Source organism: Haliotis asinina, chromosome 1 (genome assembly GCF_037392515.1).
Source record: "Haliotis asinina isolate JCU_RB_2024 chromosome 1, JCU_Hal_asi_v2, whole genome shotgun sequence".
Lineage (NCBI taxonomy): Eukaryota > Metazoa > Mollusca > Gastropoda > Lepetellida > Haliotidae > Haliotis > Haliotis asinina.
The window spans coordinates 61,223,534-61,244,381 of NC_090280.1; the positions used below are offsets into that span (position 1 = coordinate 61,223,534).

The 20,848-nt window shown below is 40.0% G+C and overlaps 1 protein-coding gene across 1 annotated transcript; it reads right to left on the reverse strand.

Moving 5' to 3' along the window:
• Positions 1 to 734: 734 nt before the first annotated feature.
• Positions 735 to 2,177, reverse strand: LOC137281664 (uncharacterized). The gene has a single exon (XM_067813054.1). It carries the CDS (start codon positions 2,175 to 2,177, stop codon positions 735 to 737), a length of 1,443 nt encoding a protein of 480 aa, XP_067669155.1.
• Between the last annotated feature and the right edge of the window lie 18,671 nt (positions 2,178 to 20,848).

The window sequence follows — 20,848 nt, forward strand, 5'->3', positions numbered from 1 at the left end:
TTCATTTATATTTATACCACGTATACTAACATGTACGTATATCACAGCGACATTTATATATCTATGGCATCTATAACGTATATCTATAACATCGATAACACCTGTATATCTATAGCGTCTAAGACATCACTACGATAGTAGCACAATTGTACAGAGATAATTCGGAGCCACCTTTAAAAGTAATGCAACATTTCTGAGAGTGACGTTTCTCTTTCTGATAGGATATTTATATAGCGTACATGTCTACCCAACTAGTACATGCGCAAGACGCTGACACTTTTTCTCTCGATCATTGGATATCAGCCTTTACCTTTGTCATAAGCCTTGGATAAATTACACCTGTTTTGACGCAGCAAAAATGTACAACTCATGATGATGTTGTTATTGATACATAACAGTGATGTGGATAAGCAAACACCTATGGTGCTATGCAAAAACATCCCCAAAGTTGTCTCCAGTCAGTGCATAACAGTCAGTTTACTTCTGGCAATTGTAGACATCTAAACGCAGATAGTAACAAGTATTTACTGATACTGTTGCAACACCTTTCACTGATAACGACAAAATCCTTCCTTCACTGGTATCATTCATATGAAGAGTGGCAAGATCCGTGTGTCATTGGAATCACGTTAGATACACGCTAGTGCCGTTGTACTCATATCAGGAGTGACAAGAAAAGTCTTTTATTGGAATCACAAGTTATATCAACACATCAACAATACCAAATGTAGAATTCAGGGAATCAAACACATGAGTAAAGAATGAGCATCCTTAATGTTTATTAAATGAATACTATGTGCAATAGGACTATATGTCACATTAAGTATGCCTACGATTCGAGAATCATAGCTACTGTAGTAGATGGTATTTCGATATAGTCTCATGTTCCAGGGGTCGGCGTTCAGTATGGCCACCCGTGTGGTGACATTACTGGACACAGTCTTCTTCATCGGTTTATTGGCGTCATTGTAATACAACACACCTGCTGTCTGATCCAGTGTCACGGCATACACTTGATCTCCTGTCGCTAATGTTGCCAGACCTTTACCATCATATGTCATGGTGAACAGTTTCAAGTAATTGCACCAGTATATCCTCTTTCTCTTTGTGTCAAGAGTGAGGTGTCTGGGATGCCAGCTATACTTGGTTAAGTCAATGATGGCAGTGAAGTCTTTCCCCTGTGGAGACATGCGGCTGATTGAGTCAAGTGGTTTCAAGGTTGTTATAAATATGATGTCCCGACCTTCATCCACTGCTATGCCATATGTCCGTACGCCTTCTCTTAGCACCGCCACGTCACTTGTACTCAGTGTAGATGTCAGTACTGCATCAGGGTATTCTACTCCCATTAGCAGTTTCCTTGTCTTTCTTGCATAAGCAACATACGTAAGCTTCCTCATGTTGAGATACGGGTAGACACCAGTAAAGTTACCGTGAATGTCGATTTGATGGAACTGGTGTGGTATATTTGACCAGACTGCTGCTACCAGGATCACTGGTGTTCTCGGTGGCGTGGAGGTTGGTGTTGACGGCACAGACGGCGCCGAGGTTTGTGTAGCATTAACATTGGCGGGGGTACAAGCAGATACAGTCAGATTTGTTATCAACTGCGACATTTGTGATTGACACGTCTTCCTTAATGCCGTGCAAACCTTAATGATCGCTGTCAGATTTGTAGTGGTATCACCTGCCTTCTGAAGTTCAATTTCCAGTGTATGCTTTTCTCTGATACAGATGTCACTTGAATTCTCCCGATTCCACAAATCTGTCTTCTTCAACAGAGATTCTTGAAATACGGCGGTCTCATTGAATGAACTAGAGACCCGGTGCAGTTGCCGCTTCATTTGATGGTGACTATGTTTCAGATGCAGCAAGTCAGAGACTACTTGACGTTTCAGCATGTCATGAAGGAACTCCCCTTGTAGAATCTCTACCATTGCTTTCCTCACTTCACCTTGTATGTTTTCTTTTAACTCAGCTCTCAAAGATGTCTTTGCGACCTCGATGAAATCTAGTATCCTCTTCTCCATACGGATCATATCAACCTTGTTAATATGCATTTCCTCCTGAAGCTTGTCCAGTGTTTGTATGATCGGCCCAATGCTGTCCTGACTTGTACAAAGACTGATCAGGGAAGTACATGTCAGCAACCAGGAGAGGCACTTCAACTCGGACATCTTTAGAGGTGTGTACATATCGATAGAGATGCCTTGTCCTTGATGTGCACAACGATTCGACGTTTGATGCTACTGACTGTTGAGTACATATCCATTTGCAAGGTTATCACTACGCAATCAGTACTGCAGGTCAACATATCTTGGGTGTAAAGGACATTTGGTTATCGCTGTTTCCGATGTAGCAGACTGCACTATCGCGGGCGATTCAAGTATGTCACACATGTGGTGTCACTGTATATTTTCCTACATCATCTGTTGTTGTGATGTAAATACTTAAATACAACTTTAACACTTTAATACTTAAAACAGCCATATAGCGTTACCTTCTCGAACATATCGTACGATGTGGTTCCCAACTGCTCACAATGATGACGACGTCACTCCTTGCAGTGCCATGCAGCAGATGATGTTGCAGTTCTTCTTGCCTTCAAAATATAATTATCTTTACATCTGAGTTTTTGCTTGATTCGTTTATAGTTTCCGACGATCGTCTTCTGATTTATCATTTCTTTTTTTCTGAAATAAGCAGGTAAGGCACTCTTGCGACAAAACATATTTCCTCATTCCTGTAACACACTTATGACGCTAACTTTTCAACGTATATAAAAGTGACACAGTCAATAAACTTGGTAAAACACAAGATACAGCTTCTTCATGTGTACGTATCCCCGTGTTTCAAAAACATAAAACATATATTCATTAAATCATGAGGACGTTATCCTGTTGACTGCCTCTATGTAGAAAATAGTCGACCTTCTTTGACACAAAGGCGTTGATAACTTGCAAAGCAATATATTCCTAATTTGAAATCATACATATTGCACTGACGTAACCACCAGAACAAGAATAAAAGGAGACCAGTGGAACTGAATCGTCTGATCATCATGGTGGAAGCAACAATATCGTGTTCTTGGCTCAGCCTGGACTGAGTGAGTATGATCTTATGTCGCTTTTACCTATACCGGTGTTCCATCAATAATGGACACGGGAAATGGGCGTTTTTACGTAATCAATCAAATTTAGTATTCTCTTCTCCATACGGATGATATCAACGCTGTTAGTATGCATTTCCGCCTGAAACTGTAGTGCCCAGTGCCCAGTGCCCAGTGATCGAGCCAGTACTGTCCTGGCTTGTACAAAGACTGATCAGGGAACCAGGAGAGGCAAGCAGGAGAGGTACTTCAACTCGGACATCTTTAGAACTTTTGTTCCTAGTTCTGGTGTTTTTGTTGTTGTTTTTGTTGTTGTTGTTTTTTAAAAACGATCTCCTGACATCGCGTGGAAGAGAGGATTCAAGTGTATTCAAGTGAGTAAACAAGTATAGTCACTAGCAATCTGTCATAGTTGTGATTACGCAACACCATTTTAGAAAGTGGACAAATACAACATATGTTATATATGAGATTTTACCTAGAAATCACCCTAAATTCGTTTTAGCCTTGTAAGGATCTTATTGTTGGTGGTTTGCTCTAAAAGGGCCATATACTTGGCAAAACGTGTCAATTTATGAATATACAGGACACTCATGCATAACACAAGTAACTTGCGAATGACAGTGGGTGTTAATTAATCTCCATCGAGAAGCAAAAATTACCCAGCGATGTAACTGAGAGTAAATCAGTTTCAATGGTCGGTCCTATATTTGAACCACCTTGTGAATGTTCAATTACTTATGCAATATTTGTGCTTCTGTCGTTCCCTAAAGTTGTTGATCAGGTCTTGAAAAATTCAAAACAAATTCCTTTTGTTTGAAGGCTGATACGAACCCGGTATGTGAACGGATTATCATCAAACAGTTTCGAACGTGCAGCTTATTCCTCATAAGTAACCTACACCCGTCGTTAATGTTTCCACTTAAACACAGCAGATTAATGGACAATGGTAAAGACCTTCGTAAAGACGTCGATGAATCCATCTCCTCGTTAACAACACGTGTGGGGCTCATTAGAGTAATTCCTTATGCTGTATCGGCAAGCGGTGTGGAACACGTGTTGCCTTCTCCAGCTGTGACGTCACCAGGCTTCGTGGAACCACTGGGTGGTTGTTCTGTTATAAATATTTTGAGCAGGGACACTTTCGTGACATTGTCGTTTAGACGAGATCGCAACATGAACGTCTTTTTCTTCACCTTCGTCGGCTTCCTCGTGTGTCTATTGGCTCTTCGTTGTTCAGGTAAATATGTTGTTTGTGTGTTTGCTTGCTTTTCTTTAAACGCTGCACTCAACATTATTCCACCTACATACGTGAACTAGACAATCCCGTGATTCGCATTATGCATCTCGATCTGCGCAAAATAGATACGATGAAATGTGTCAACCAATTCAGCTAGCCGGACCACCCGATTACGACAAGCATGGGCGTCTGAAGACTTAATCAGACCCGGAAGCGCTAATTTATTTGTGATGAAAAATAACAATGTATCAGTGGGGTAGCAGTGGTTTAAGCGTCCGCGCGTCTTGCCCAAGGACACGGTTTCATTCCCTACGTGGATACAATGTGTGAAGCCTGTTTCTGATGTCCACCATTGTGATATTTCTGGAATATTCCTAAAAGCTGCGTACAACTTAACTCACGCACTCATGTTGCAAATATTGATCTATTTGTTTTTTTACAAAGCTCAAGCGCTGAAAGAGGCTATATACTACCGACGTTTCATGTTTATTGTCTTTTCTGACAAAACTGGTGTCAGTGTTTGAGCCACTCACTCACTATACTGCAAATATTAATGCATTTGTTTATTGCACACATTTAGTATATACAGCCACATGCACACACCACACTCACTCACCCTTCTTCTGTGCAGGACAAGGAGTTTCGTGTCGTCAGTTCCGCTGTGCAGAAAACGCCATGTGCGTTGATGGTGAATGCATTTGTAACCCCGGTTACGTCGGATTTGGGCGCTTCATTTGTCAACCAGGTAAGAGCAGTGTTTGTCACGTGATTTTCACATTAATTTATTGAGATTCTGTGGCATGCTTTTTGATTGGTAAAACATCTTTGTTCATCCTTTCATCTAGAGGTTATTCTGTCAAAACGTCCTCAGGTATCTATACCGACAGCAAAAGAAACGCGACTGTGGCGTTTTGTCAAGCTTTTATGTAGAGAACAAGAAGATAAACGCTTACTTTCATGACATTTCCTTTTTCGAAAAATTGCTTTAAATTTTTTTTGCTGTTCAGTATATGATGCGGGTGTGGCGTCGAACAGCTTTCTCTCTATTCGATCATGCATCTCTATGCCTTCACATGATGACTAAACTCTCTCACTCCCCGTCTTAATGTGTATTTCTATGACAACTTTGGCATTTCATGTGTATGTAAGCCTATTTATGAAGATATTACGAAACGTCATTGTATCACTTATTTGACTTGAGTGAGAGATTGTCTTCATTCTCCCCGAACCCTATCATTGTGGGATTGGATCCAAATTTGTTTGCATGCTGTAACAATGCCGTTACTCTTAAGTCCTACATCGAGCTTTCCTTCCCAGTAAGACTAACGCTTTGCATCTGAGCATATTTAAGTTTTAAAGAAACAAAAAAAATTCGTTTAAACCGAGCCCCAGAGAAATGGGAGATTCAGATCCTGAAGAAATCTAGACTTGCTTCATTTAGAGATATAGCATTGCGGGAAGGGCTTGGCGGAAGAGACGTTAGTGCAGTTCAAGGAATGTGAGACTAACATGAGACTGGCACCCCGTGAAATTCTGGCCAAAGCGCCCATGCATACAACGGACGTAGATACAAGCCCCATAAGTCTCCATCTCATGTATCTTTTAACTACGGCTGGTTGTCGATATCGTTATCCACAGTGTTAACTTATTCACAGTATTGTCTGCAACCTCCAGTACCAAAGTTATGTCTTAACTCCCGGGCGATATGTGCTGGAACTCGAAGTCCCCCTGGTACTGTGATATTTTAAATGTAATTATTGATGTATATGGTTTAGTACATAACTGAAATGGTTAGATTATTTTACGAACGCTTCATTTATTGATTGACAATCTGAATGCAACTGTCATTAAATTTATGTTGTGCGTACACATGAGTAGGGAAACAGGTTCTGTAGAAGCAGAATATATAATGGAAACAGTTTTATAAACGTTACTTCTCAGACGCTTTGACACTGTACACTTTCTAACTGTACAGAAACCAAGAAGTGGTCGCTTGACGGGAAATTGAAAATCCACAGAAATGTTGATGATAGTACACACGTACTCTGGACTGGAGGCCTTGGATGTGGACTATAACATCTTGAATCTTGGAATGGTTTAAATATAGGATCGAAATTTGTGATATCAATTACTTCAGTTTGTGACAGATAGTTATAACAAAACTGTTTTCGTCACTATATGGTTCACTTACACACTCACTCACTCACTCACTCACTCACTCATATTTTCCCAGTTGGCCGCTGTCCGTGTGCCAGTTTTGGTGACCCCCACATCCGGCTGTTTGACCAGGGTCGGACTAGGAGCGTTCTACCGTGTCAGTTCAACCTAGCTGGTTTCACCACAGGGTCGGGTTGCGATGTCCAGGTGGGTCTATCTTAACATTTGTAACCCCCTTGGGATTGCCTTAATCCCCTTGTAATCCCCTTGGGATTATCTTATACAGCTTAATTATGCCCATACGAATTAGCATGGCGACGATACCCCGCCGTGTTATTGCTGGAATATTGCTAAAAGCGGCGTAAGACTAAACTCTCTCACTCACTCTGATGAAGGGGTAGGGACGGGAGAAAGTAGTATAGAGTAGTATATCTCATTATCAAGCTAGTACTAGAATACCATGACGTGGATTCGAATCACAGATTCACTGTGAGGTTTGTTTACGTGGATCGTCAGCACCATACCGCGAAAGTAGGCTTCACCAGCAGGTATCATCAAACACCATTTGTTGACCTTCCATATCAAACTGACGACAACACACGCCGTCATCACAGCCAACACTTTCCATTCAACAAGCCGGATATGTTTAGAGGGAAATATGCAAGAAAAACGTACGACATGATGACTTAACACAACCATTTATATGAAGAAAGCTCTGTGAAAAGTTTGATAACTTAAAAGTTCCATTTTGGCACAATTCCTGATTCCAGGTTGAACTGGTAACAAAGAGACCGCTGAATCCGCTCCTGCCGTTCCGAACGTTTACGATGATGCTCAAGGTCAAGGCCATCAGGGACAATACTGTAGTGGAGTTCACGATTGGGCCAGGGGGTCTGACGCCGGTGAGTAACCTTAAGGAAACCATTGCCCGAAATCCGAAACATGTTCTAGGTATATACAGAGAGAAGCAAATAAAAGATCACTAGAAAACTCAAGAGTTCCTTTATCATTTTTCAGTTTTCATCACCACGCCGATCTATTCAAGGCTGGTGACGAAAACTGGAAAATATTTAAGGAACTATTGGATTTCCTTGAGTACTTATATTTGTTTCTCTCAGTATATATGCTCTCCCAAACTCTAAAGAATGAACTAAGGAGGGCGTCATTATTCAGTGGAATCACTAGACTAAGCCGGATTGCCTAAACTGTTTAATTTAAAGAAGAAGTTGCTGTCTGGGATTATGTATCTATTTGTATATACTCTTTAGATACATATCACCACACAAGTGATTACCTGAGCGGTAAATGGCGGGGATCAAAGCGATGTCAAACCACAATCACTCAGTTTCCAAATAATTTGTTTCTACGCGCAAAATAATTGGATGTTAAACCAACAAAGAAAACTAAATTATCAAGTATTTTACAGTTAATGTATCTTACCCCACACATAACTGTATTTCTAATTGGTCGAGAGCTCTTCTGTTATTTTCAATGTACCTCGCTTAAAAGTGAGTAGCTGTTTTCATGATTCGTTCATGAAGGACGAACACATTTGCTACTTAGTGTTAGTAATTCTTTGTATCGAACATTTGAGTCACGTATGAAATAAAGAAAATACCAATATTTTACGAATCTAAATCTACGGATGGGCGACAACTCTAAATTTGTTTTATCTTTTCTGCTAAATTCTGTGTCACCTGAAGATCCAGAACCGGCTAATTGCCTACCTGTGGTACTCATTATACTCCTACTTCAAACAATGCAAAAATAACATCGGGGCTCATGAGCTCATGTCTCCTTCTTGAACTGGGTGGCGGGTATTCTAGTGGTTAAAGTGTTCGCTCGTCACGCCTAAGATCCGGTTTCGATTCCTCACACGGGTAGAATGAGTGCCCATTTTTGGTGTTCCTCTGCTGGAATATTGCTAAAAGCGACGTTAGACTAATCTCTGTAGATCCCACACTTGTGAACCAGGTTCACAAGTTACTGCATGTACAGTGAAAGTGAATACTTTTACGGTGGCAATATACTATACAAACATTAAATAATCAACAAAGACCTATGTGAAACAATGCTGAAGCTTTCAGAATAGACTATGGCCCCTGCAGGGTGAAAAACAAACCCGTTTTCTAAAACCCATGAAGATCCAGGTTAGAGTCTTCAGCAATGAATGCTTGTTGCAAGAGGCAATTAACGAGATGGGGTGGAGTCGATGAAGTAGTTGTCACATGTTATTGTGTACCAGTGCTTTCCGTACATCAATGCATACCATGTCAGTCATTGGCTTTTGTGGACCTTGTTCCATTATTTACAAGCCGCTATCATATAACTGGAGTATTCCAGATCAATAAACAAACAATAACAATAAACAAAAAATGCACCTCCTGTAACGCATGTACAGTCTGTAGCACTTTGAATCAGATGCAAGAATTCCGGAAGCTCTAGAAACCTCCAGATCAGTCTTGACTCCCAGTCGACATATAGTCACTACTGTCTTACACTTAGACCCGTGGTGGTCCGGTTTACAATTTGTCATCATTAACCCATGCCGGTCGTAAGTAGACACGAACGGGATCGGGTTGTCAGTCTTGCTGAATTGGCTGGCACATTTCATCGCATCCCAACTGCGTAAATCAATGTTCACGTTTTGATTACTGGATTGTCTGGCCCAGACAGTGTAAAGACCAGCACTATATAGCTGAAATATTGCTGCTTGCGGAGTTACACAACATGCAGTTCAATCCGACACTGAACCTTCATAGGATTCAACTGAATTGCAATACTGTTCCTCGGTGAATTATACTGTTACGTAACCTGAGTCTCAAGTACAATATATCTTTGTTTCATATCACCCACTTACAGGCCGCCCCCGTGGGTACTGCCATCGTCGGCGTTCCCGACGCCATTCCGGGCGTGGACATCACCGTTACCTCAACTCCTTTCAACAACTTTGCGAGGGCCCTCTTACCCCAGTGCGACAACACTATTATCGGGTTTGATCCAATCCTGATGGCGTCTGCTGTTGGAGCTCCAAACACTGCTGTTTTCCCCAATGAAGGCTTGTGCGGAAACTGCAACGGCAACCCTGGTGATGACAACGAGTTCCAGGCACTTCCGGGAGTAACTGCCAGAGAAGCGGATATGGCTTTCAGCCTCCGAGAGCTTTCTCTTGAACAAAGGTTTGTAAATCCTAGTCCCTTTGAATGATGAAAACTTTTTATTCCATTTTTCCAAATATTTATTTCCATTCCTTTCGTGCATCCTTCTCAGCTCTTGCAGTCTACTTTCACGTCGAAACCTGAAATCAGTCTTATTTTAAACCTATTTTCTTCACCAAATAACAATTGTCGTGCGGGGATTGTAAGTGAGTCCGTTTTTCGAACATTTTGTTTTGGATGAACTATGTACTACTGTGATAGTCGTTTCTGTTTTCCCGAAACACTAACGATATATACGCTTTATGTTTGAAATATTTCGCTTGAGTTTTCTGTTGAGATTCTGCATTTGATGGTGATCTGTAACAGAATTCGAGGACAAATACGTGAAAGCTAGAGAACATGAACTCCATTGTCTTGTACTAGTGCCTGCATTATTGCATTATATGTGTTCTAGAATCTCAATGTTATGTCCAGACAATGTCACAACATCAACCTTATTCGTGACCAAGCTACGCTATTTCAGGACAAGTACAACGACTCATGTCCTTCTGAAACAATTTCATATTAGCGTATGAATATCAGAACTGCTTTACACAATAACGATAACTATTCCTTGCTGCAATTCCCGATGGTGAAGCAGAAATGCTATTTGCACTGAACAGAATATAAATTGTCTCAAGAGACGTCAAATACAAGCTCAAATGTAACCCACCATAAACCTCGAGTTGCAAATGAGAGTAGCCTCCCTTACACCAAGTTGACCGAAAATGGCCACGTGGTGTAGCTTAATCTACAGCATGAAATAGCCAACATGAAATGGTGATTTGATTGTCCCTTGAGTTTTCGTTAAATATATACGTCACTAAAGTTGTGATTGGAATTGTAAATATTGCTAATAGTGATATTAGAGAACATGGGTTTGGGGTGTGAGTTCTAATTGTTGATCTCAGGCAAGACTGCTACATGGAACAGTCTGTGTTCAAATCATCATCAGCGCAGAATTGTTATATTCACATGCATTATTTTATCAGCATCAGATTTCAGTCTTCATTGTTGACTGCGTGCAAAGTTTACTCGAATCTTTAAAACAAAACAGGGCCTCCTTACACTCGAAGTAACTCTTATTAAGGTTAACCTAAGCTCCCATTCCTTAAGATGGCACCTTAGTGACTTACGATCACCTTGGTGCTTTGTGAAAGGAGGCCCTGGGTCCCGCTCCTCAAGGCGTAACGCTACGATGATTGTAACTCCCATACTTTAACACAGACTTACGATTGTCTTAATGCTACGATCGCTTGAGGAACGGGGCCCTACTAGTTAACATCCGATCCAAGTATTATTGGCGTGACTCTCTGACAATGGTGAATTTATGTCATCGTGTCCCATGTAATGCTGATGATGTAAATCACAGGATTATCTGGTCCTGATATAACATACCGATCGCTGTAACAAGCTAGCCAGCCTTAGTGCAGGTCTTAGATGTAACGTGATGTAACTATCGCATAATAGTGATGCATATAGTTGGAACAGTGCTGAACACAACAAGCAAGCTGTTATTATGATAATTATGTTTTATATATTTTTTGCAGTACCCCTGACGGACAAAGATGTACCGAACTTCGTCTGGTGGCTAATGGTACACTTTGCGCCCCTCCCGCTCAACTCGCTAACGCCGTTAGGTGCTGTGGGATCTTTTACGACAGCCCCTTCGCAAGCTGCTTGCTGGCGAACCCCTCCTTACCCGTGAACAGGGACTTATTGCTGACTCTGATGCGGGACTGCTTGTTGAACTATTGTGTGACCGGTGACCGGGCGACTGCAGCTAGTTTCGTCCCAGCCCTAGCGGTCACTGGATGCGTGGCGGCCGACTATGTGTGTCCTCCGTAATACTCCGTAATAGGTGGGCCAACCTAGTGGTTAAAGCGTTAAAGGCCCGGGTTCGATTCCCAAGATGGGTACAATGCTTGAGACCCATTCTGGCCTCCCCCTACCATGATATTGCTAGAATATTGCTAATAGAGAACTTATACCATACTCACTCACTCACTGACTTGTTAACATACAGCAACTGTAAAACTGTTTAATTAAAACAAATAAATAAAAATATATTTGTAATTCAAATTTGTTTTATGAACGCGATGAATACGCATACAGACACCTTGAAATCCAATAGATCGAATTGTGTGTTTATGTCAATCTCATGCTTCAACAACCAGATTAACTTGATTATTGAGTCATTTTGAAAAATACTTAGAAATCAAACCACCTTTCTGAGAATAACAGACAGATTGGTTTCAAGTATATTATAGAAATATTCTTTTACGCCGTTCGTCCCACGGCAATACCTACTCTGTGCCCGCATGACCTTTTTAGGTTGATGAGGTAACCTGGTGGTTAAATCGTGGTCGACGTTAGTCCGGAGACCAGAATTCGATTCCCCACTGTTCCGCCAACTGCCCGTCAGTCTTTCCTATGGTGGCTCTATGTTCTATGTAGGGGTGCATAAAAGCGTATACTTTTGATTGTTGTACTACTTACGAAAGGAAATAGAAAGTATATTCAAATGAAATCCATATATATATTGGAACCTACATGTGTACACAGACGGAAGCAGAGCAAGTGAATGAAGTGGAAGTGTACTAGATGAGAGAGAGAGACAGAGAGAAAGGGGAGGGAGACAGAGAGGGAAAGACATGGAGAGATTTTATAATACGCCATGTAAGCGAATACTGTATCAATAACACGCCTGATCTCCAACATCGCAACGGTAGTTCAGGAACAAAGGACTGGCTGAAATTTCACCCTATTCAGAGAGTGGTAAAAATTATCCGGGTTCGTTTCGCATCGTTGTCGTTGTCACGACGTGAAATGTACACTTTACGTACACATTACACCAATCATAGGGACGTACACATTATGCAGATACAGACCAATGATGATATCATGAACACGTGTCAGTGAATCATTATATCATAGCAAAGATCGCGTATAGGGGAGCTGCCCCCGTAGCCTCTTTAACACAAAGACAAGCTATGATTACACGATGCCATTTAGAAAGTGGTCCAATTCAACATATGTCATATTTGGGATTGCACTTTCTTAGTAAAGTACAAAGTCTAGTACTTTTATGGTTGAGTCGCAAGCTAATTGTCAATCTAAGTATTAAACTTACCCCCAGTGTTATTCTTTACACACCTACACTTGGTCAGGAAGACTATATAGAGATGTTATAGATTATCCCTGGCTGGCTCTGACAAAACATAGTGGGAGGTTGCGCCAGGAAACCTTTGAGATTGACCAAATCACGAAAGTGGACATTCGCACATACCTTTTGAACGTTTACCCACGCAAATGTTTGTACCCGGACGATTCCGAATGCTATTTTCCCCACGATCACTTCCGGGCGATGCACATGGAGCACGCCGCAACAGTGGATAAACAGTCGCTGAATATAGCGTTTTTGGCAATATTCAAGGATGTCAGCTTGCGGAAATATTAGCGACTGGTAACTATATCAACAGAAACCAAAACGCGTATAAATATCAGTGTTATATGCGAATTTTCCTTTGTTGAGAGATCACTGTCAGTGACAGGTGTATTTTGTAAATCCCACTAAACCCTTAACCATAGACGTTGTCTAATTGGTTAAATCCGTTTAGGCGTATATTCTGTAAACGGATAGAATGACCATTCTGTGGAATACCAAATTATGTATAATATGATATTAGAAGGATGACTAAAAGGTAAGTTCTACTAATTTTCCCTCATCAGTGTAATTGTTTCATCCATGACAGAACTGCGTAATAAGTCACGCTCATGTCACGATGGTGGCTTAACTGTTTAATGTGTGTGTGTCTAAGTGTGTCTTTGGGTATAAAGCAACACTTTGTTATGACACTATGACATTTAAGAACTAAGACAATATTTTAACTTTACTTTGCATATCAGACAGACCATTAATTTGATTGGACGGTCATAGGTTGCTCAAAGGTTACCTGATGCGACCTCCTACCAGGTTTTGGTAGAGCCAGTGTAGGAGTGTAACACTTAGGTTCAGTTTACTAAGACTAGGACAAAATGGTAAGTAAAAATTGGAAACTGCATCGGGTACCATTCTTGTTACAAATACACAGGTTGCCCTTAACCCTGAAAAGTTGCAAGCACTAATGACCCAGGACCCAAAAAGGTTGTGCTCCCTGTTCAGAACGCATAGGCACTGTATGTTACCCACAATATAAGGAATATCCAGCAAACAAGGCCATGAGGACTTTTGAGTGATTATCAGTTGGCTTCGAACTCTGCACTGATGTGTCACATATGTGCCTGTCCTTTACATATGTGAGTGAGTGAGTTTGGTTTTACGCCGCTTTTAGCAATATTCCAGCGATATCACGGCGGGGGACACCAGAAAATGGGCCTCACACATTGTACCCATGTGGGGAATCGAACCCGGGTCTTCGGCGTGACAAGCGAACGCTTTAACCACTAGGCTACCCCACCGCCCCCTTTACATATGTCTGTTTAAACGTTTAGAGAGTTTTACAGAGGCCTTCAAGACTGTAACCTTGATGAAACAAAACATGAGCAAGTTCTTTGAAATCGCAGAGAATGCATGGCTTTATTTTATGCATGCAGCAGCAACTGAAGTCGTGCACTCACACACTCACTCATTCTTTGCTTCAAGTCTAAGTCCGGTGTTAGGCAATGTGATGGTTGTTTAACCGTATTAGATCAATGACATAGCTGAAGCTTCAAAATTCAACTATTTGGCTAGATTACCTTATTTCCATCCCGAGATAACTAATTATATTCATATGCATACCGAACAGATCCGCAAGAACAGATCAGAGAAGCAGAATTTGCATCCATGGGCATTGCAACGTATTGACTCCTAAATTGAAAAAGATGAAGTATTGTTCTACATGTTGAAGTTAACAGGAAAGCTGCATGCAAAGGAATTGTGATATGAGTTAAAAAAAACAAAACAAACCCCGAAAGTTGACATAAGCGCTGCACACACAATCATGCATAATGGAAATCAATACAGATCTCTTTAAATGGCAAAAAGTGGCAGTACAAGTACAGATGATTGATGTATATGTAAATTTTTATCAGTACTATAGGCCTATGGCCTTTGAGTATTAAATAAAAGATTGATTGATTGATTAAAAATTGCAAAACGGGGCAGTACAAGTACATGTATTCATTTGGCAATATACCCTAATAAAGTCTAATCTCACGGTAGGAGACTCAGAAACATTCTCCTTCGGTGCTCTATCATCATGAGTGCGTTCGCTGTTGTCATCCCATCCAGAACACAGCGGCCTATATAAACCGTGAACACATAATGCTCTTCATCTGCAACTCCAGCCTGAAATTCAAGAAGTTAATGCCACTTCATATTCTGCACTGATGAAACGCAAGACTTATGAACAGTACTTACATATGTGTGGAGAAACCTGAAAATTCTGATTACCGCCTAACATTGCCAAATGAATTTAGCAGAAAAGTAAAACGCAGACGTTAAAGCATAAATTTTACATTGTAAGTGAATACATAATAGACGGGGAATAAAGTTTCCGAGGTCTTGTTCACTGGGATTAGAACCACGGCACTTTTGATCTCAAATCGAAAGCCATGTCCACCAAGGCAAAGAGGTTATAAGCGACCAAGGTGAGGATATCATCGACGGGATGATTCTACGCTCTGGTTACTGTTGTCTTCACCCACATCATACGTACGTGACAGTGCTGTGATGGTTTGAGTTAGAGGGAAGTAAAAGTACTTACAGGATGTATCGAGGCATAATGAGGAATCCTAGCTACGTATTGGGCAGCGTCTTGGTAAAGATCTCCCAAGACTGCCTGGTATCGCTCCGGCTCTGTGATGAGGAGGCGATTGAGGATTTCCTGTCTGGTCATCCGTAGTCGTTCGAGATCGAGTAAAACCTGTTGGATATCAATAATGGTTCCCAGAGTAAAACAAAATCCTTCAGTAATCGAATCCACAAAATCTAAAGGATAAAACTTTGAATCTCCAGGAACTTCTTCAAGTGGCATCTTAATGCAAAATCACTTGTTTACTGACACTCTGAACCTCTAAACCGAAACTTCGTATTCGTGACAATAAGGTTGTCTATGAAAAAATGTTTCCTCCTAAAGGCGAGCGGGATTCAATTAGGTGAGTGACCTAATATTCCAGCCATATGGCGGCGGTCTGTAAAAAACAGAGTCTGGACCAGACAATTCAGTGACCAACAACATGAACATCGATCTGCGCAACTGGGAACCAATGACATATGTCAAGCAAGTCAGTGAGGATGACCACCAGATCCCGTTAGTCGCCTCTTACGACAAGCACAGTCGCCTTTCATGACAAGCGTGGGTTGCTGAAGGTCTATTCTACCCCGGGACCTTCACGGGTCAAATTCAGTTAGCAGGCGTTTAAGCAGTATTTCATTTTTATCAGGATGTCAGTAAAAAGTGATTGAAACGCATAAAAAGACACTAGTACAGGCAGTAATAGTAAAGCAACCGTATACATATACACACGGAAAAGAAGTACGTCTCTAGTACTTGACAACTTTTACAAATTTATGTGAGAAATAAATAAGAAGTATTGTAGTTTGTGTTTGTTTCTTACAATTGGGTAATACTTGTAATATAATAAATATATAACAGTGGTCTGGATATCTGAATCAGTTCATCCATAATGGTCCCATAATGATCCTACATTTAGCGACTGTTATCTGAGTAGGCATATGCAGACAATAACGAACTGTTTACCACAGAGTGTTTAATTTAGTAGAACATGGTCCAACTTCAGATATTGTTTGAAGTAGGCTGCGTAGATACTTTCAAAATATTTCAGATGCATAACACGATTAGTGAAATTTAACGACTATCACATGCACAAAAAGAATACATGTCTGTAGATCACCTTTTCAAATTCAGTGTAAAGAATTAACAAGCCTTTGTCACAACGTTGGAGAAAATATCGCGCAAAGACATTAGGTGTATGTTGTAGTTTTCACCAATTTACAAAGATCATTCAATTTTCACTTCTAGCGACAATACCACCAATCTGAAAAAACCCCGAATCACAGGTCCTTTTTCCAAAACTGACGTTTCTAACAGAAGAATGTATAACAATGAAATATCGCCAAAATGTTTGAAAGCGTTAAATTGTTCACAGCCTAACTGTCAATTCTTTGTGAAACACACATGTCACGTCTACAAGATATCTGTACATAGTCCGGTACTAATTTCTTTATTGAAAAATAAACAATAGAGGACTTGAGATGCACCCTTGTCGAACTCCAAAATGTTTCTGAATTTATGGAGGCATCTCGTGACAGAGTTTCAAACATAACTGATGGACCTGGTATGATGTTTTTCATGTGGTTGATGTCTACTTGGACGGGTCCTTTCCTTGGAACTTTCTATCATTACTACTATGTACATATGGCTGTACGGATGGGCCATAATCCGCTGCTTAGAATTGTGTCCCTTGGATGTGCCGTGATCCAATGTCTCATGCATTATCGTGAAGAAATGCACATTACAAATGAACTATTATTACATGCCATATTATATATACATGTATAGAAAAGTAAAATGATTGTGTGCATGACATGTTAAACACTTTCAACCTACTTAACTATTTTCATCTCACTGATAGCTGTTCATTAGTGTTAGTTCCCCTGTATCCCATTACTTTTTTTAGCTTCATGACCCGGTTGCCATTTTGATAGGTGACCGTGAGTAACTACGTGTTTAGTTCGGAAAAGTGTGGGAAATATTTAAGGGAGTCACCGAATTTAATTAAACTATTTATATTAGATAATAATGCGCTTATCCGTGTTTGATACAACTGTTTTTAATGATGCTATTAACTAATGATGCATTAAGGATTCAAGGTAACATTAGGGTTTAATGCTGGCATTAGTTAATGAAGCAATAATACAACTGGATCCTGGCTAATCACTTAGCATGACTGTTTTACGTGCAGCTAACACATTCGCCACGCCACGCCACGCCACGCCACGCCACGCCACGCCACGCTACGTAATGTATAAGGGTGCCATCTGTATCATTGTACACAAGAATCAGCTGTCAGTCTCTGTTTTGACTACTGGTAGCATGGTGATTTTTGTTATGATAAACATTGATTCCGCATCGACGATTTGTGTTTACAAACATTTTGTGTTAACAGTGGCTATCTGCGATGCATAAGATCGACTTCAGGTAAGTTGTGCATGGTTATGTTTTGTAGGTATAGAATAGTTACTCTAGGTTAAGTATAGGTATTACGTTGTAGGTAGAGAATACGTAAGATTGGTAAGTATGGAAGTAAGGTAGGTAAATATGGAAAAGTTGAGTTAGGTAGAAGCGATTAGTTAGGTAGGTATGAATTAGACAGATTACGTCAGGTACACTCAGATTGCATATACTATTATCTATATCTGTTTGTCTTTATATACATGTTGTTAGATTTTTAACAAAGTGGTGTATAACAATCTAATTATCGCTGTAGAACCATCAAAGTATTGTTCACACTCCAGTTGTCAATACTTTGTAAAGCCAAATGCCAAGACTACATGAATTCTACACATTTCGGGTACTAATTCATTTATTTGAAAAATAAACAGTTCAGGACTTAAGATGCATCCTCGACGAACTCAAATATATGTAAGAAATTATGGAGTTACCTCACACCAAACAACGAACATTAAGTACTTGTAATAAGTACAAGTGTTCGCTGAAGGAAAACTAAGTTCTATGGATGGTCAACTTCTTAATTGCAGTGGATGCCACGTTTGGCTGTAGGCACTAATATAAATACCGTTATCAAGCAAGTGAACTTGCATAGAACTTGGTTTTTCTTCATCTATACAACTCCTAAAATGCCTTTCAAAGAAAAAAGTGTTCGCTGTTAAGCTCCTGGGTGCTTGGAACCTCCCATCACTACCTTTATGTACACATGGCTGTACTGATGGTCCAGTTGTTGCATTCTGCAAAACTCGCTGCTATCGATAATTTTGAACAAGATTGGCATTCGTCTTTATATGAAAGTTCAACATATAATTGTTATCATGAGTTTAAATCTGTACTTAAACCCTGAGTCGTATCTGTATATCATAGTCAATAAAACTCTGCGTATTGTTTTCATGCGGCTGAGACTTGATCTAAATGATATATCTATCAATCAAGGAAGAAATTTATCTATTATAAAATCACAAATGTTCTGTCCATTTTGTAATACTAATACTATTTATTTCTTTGTCCTGTATATAAGGATTTGAGGCAAACGTATTTTCCACAATGGCTACAATCTAATACTGATGCCACAAACCTGTATTCAATACTTTGCTGTAAAACATCCTTATTACAGTATAAGATGGTTCAATTTATTCATCGTGCGCTCGTATTGAGAAGAGATTCAATATGGAACGTGTGTGGCGTATGTTGTACATGTTGAAGATATTATGCATACAGTATTTTGCATATGGGCCTATGGCCTTCATGCGCTAAACTGATTGACTGTATAAAGAAAGTGTTTATCCCAACGCTTGCACTTCCTCAGATAACACCTGTAATGACAACAGTACATGTACGATATTGCACACACATGACATGCATTGAACATGCAAAGGACTCTATTCGTGCCATGGTAAAAACTAACACCCTATCTCAGTACTGTCATCTCAGATGGGTAGATAATAGAAAGTTATTACCCACGTGGTACTTCGTAAAGGTGTTTCATAACAAAGTGTTATGACACATATGTATCATAACACCTTCGAGTGATTTGATTGGCTAATACGTGAACTTTGATATTACTGGTACTACTTTCATCACTCATTCCATTCATGATTTTCATTCAAGTTTTCACACCTGAGAGCATGTAAAAAACACTTCTATGGAATTAGATAAAATTTATTTCATTTAGTGTGGTCACTAGCAGTATTTTCAATTCTATGATAACTCAAGTTTCTGTAATAAAAACGAAAATAAAACAATCTATAAAAATACGTAAACAAATACGTCTAGTAGGCCTCTCATGAGTGTAAACAAATATGGCGTCGCCCCTAAAACTTATTGATTTCATCAAAATTGACGGACAATTGGTTGGAAGAGTTGTGAATGTTATCAAGAGATCGAATACCTTCTGCGTGTATGTTGTCAGGACTGCACAGTAACACACAACATCAAAAGACGAGCGGCTCTCTAGTATCTCTATCACTGCCACTGTCTGCCGCATCCATTCACGTCCTCCCGCACAAACATATTGTCACTGCCATGCCTCCCGTGGTTTCTTATGTAGGGGTCAAAAGCACTTGTTTACTGTCTTGTGATTCGGCGCTGTATAGGAAATACATTGCCTCTACGCAACGTACGTTTTCGTGGAGTGAAGCGGTTGACATTACAATCACCAATACGATGTATTACTCCGCGTTGTATGGTTCTATATAGGAAAGCAAAATATTGCTTTATTTTAACGAAATTTTCACTTAGAACATGGGTAATAAATAGGATACAAAACTCGTCCCCCTTTCATATCAAGTTTATGTCCCCAGTGAAATAATTATGACAAACCAAAATTATTTCACTCGGGACATAAACTTGATATGAAAGGGGAAGCTCGTTTAATATCCTACAACAGATATAACAATACTATGATCTCACATGTGACTATATCTTCCCTTCTGTCACTGCTCCTACAAGTCATTGTGTGTGTAGCTGCTACAAATCAATAATTTTTCCAATAACTATTCTCTACACACAACGTAACGCACATTTTCAAAGGGTGTCAACGTTGTTAGAGTACACCATGCATCAACAGTCGGTTGCTATGTATCTGTCATTGTTAAATTGCCAGTTGGTGTTGACTGACTGATGTGTTCACATACTAAATGTTAAACATACTAAATTGCTTAAATGTGTTGCACACATGTAGAGTGTACGATATGTATATGAAATCCGAAAGGGATTCTGGATGCGAATCGAGAATCCAAATAATTTTTCGATGCACACATGTAGAGTGTACGATATGTATATGAAATTAGAAACGGATTCTGGATTCGAATCGAGAATCCAAATAATTTTCGAGATTCGGGATTCGAATCCCCAATCTGAACTTTTTTCAGCTTCGGTAATCGAATCCTCAATTGAATATTGTTTT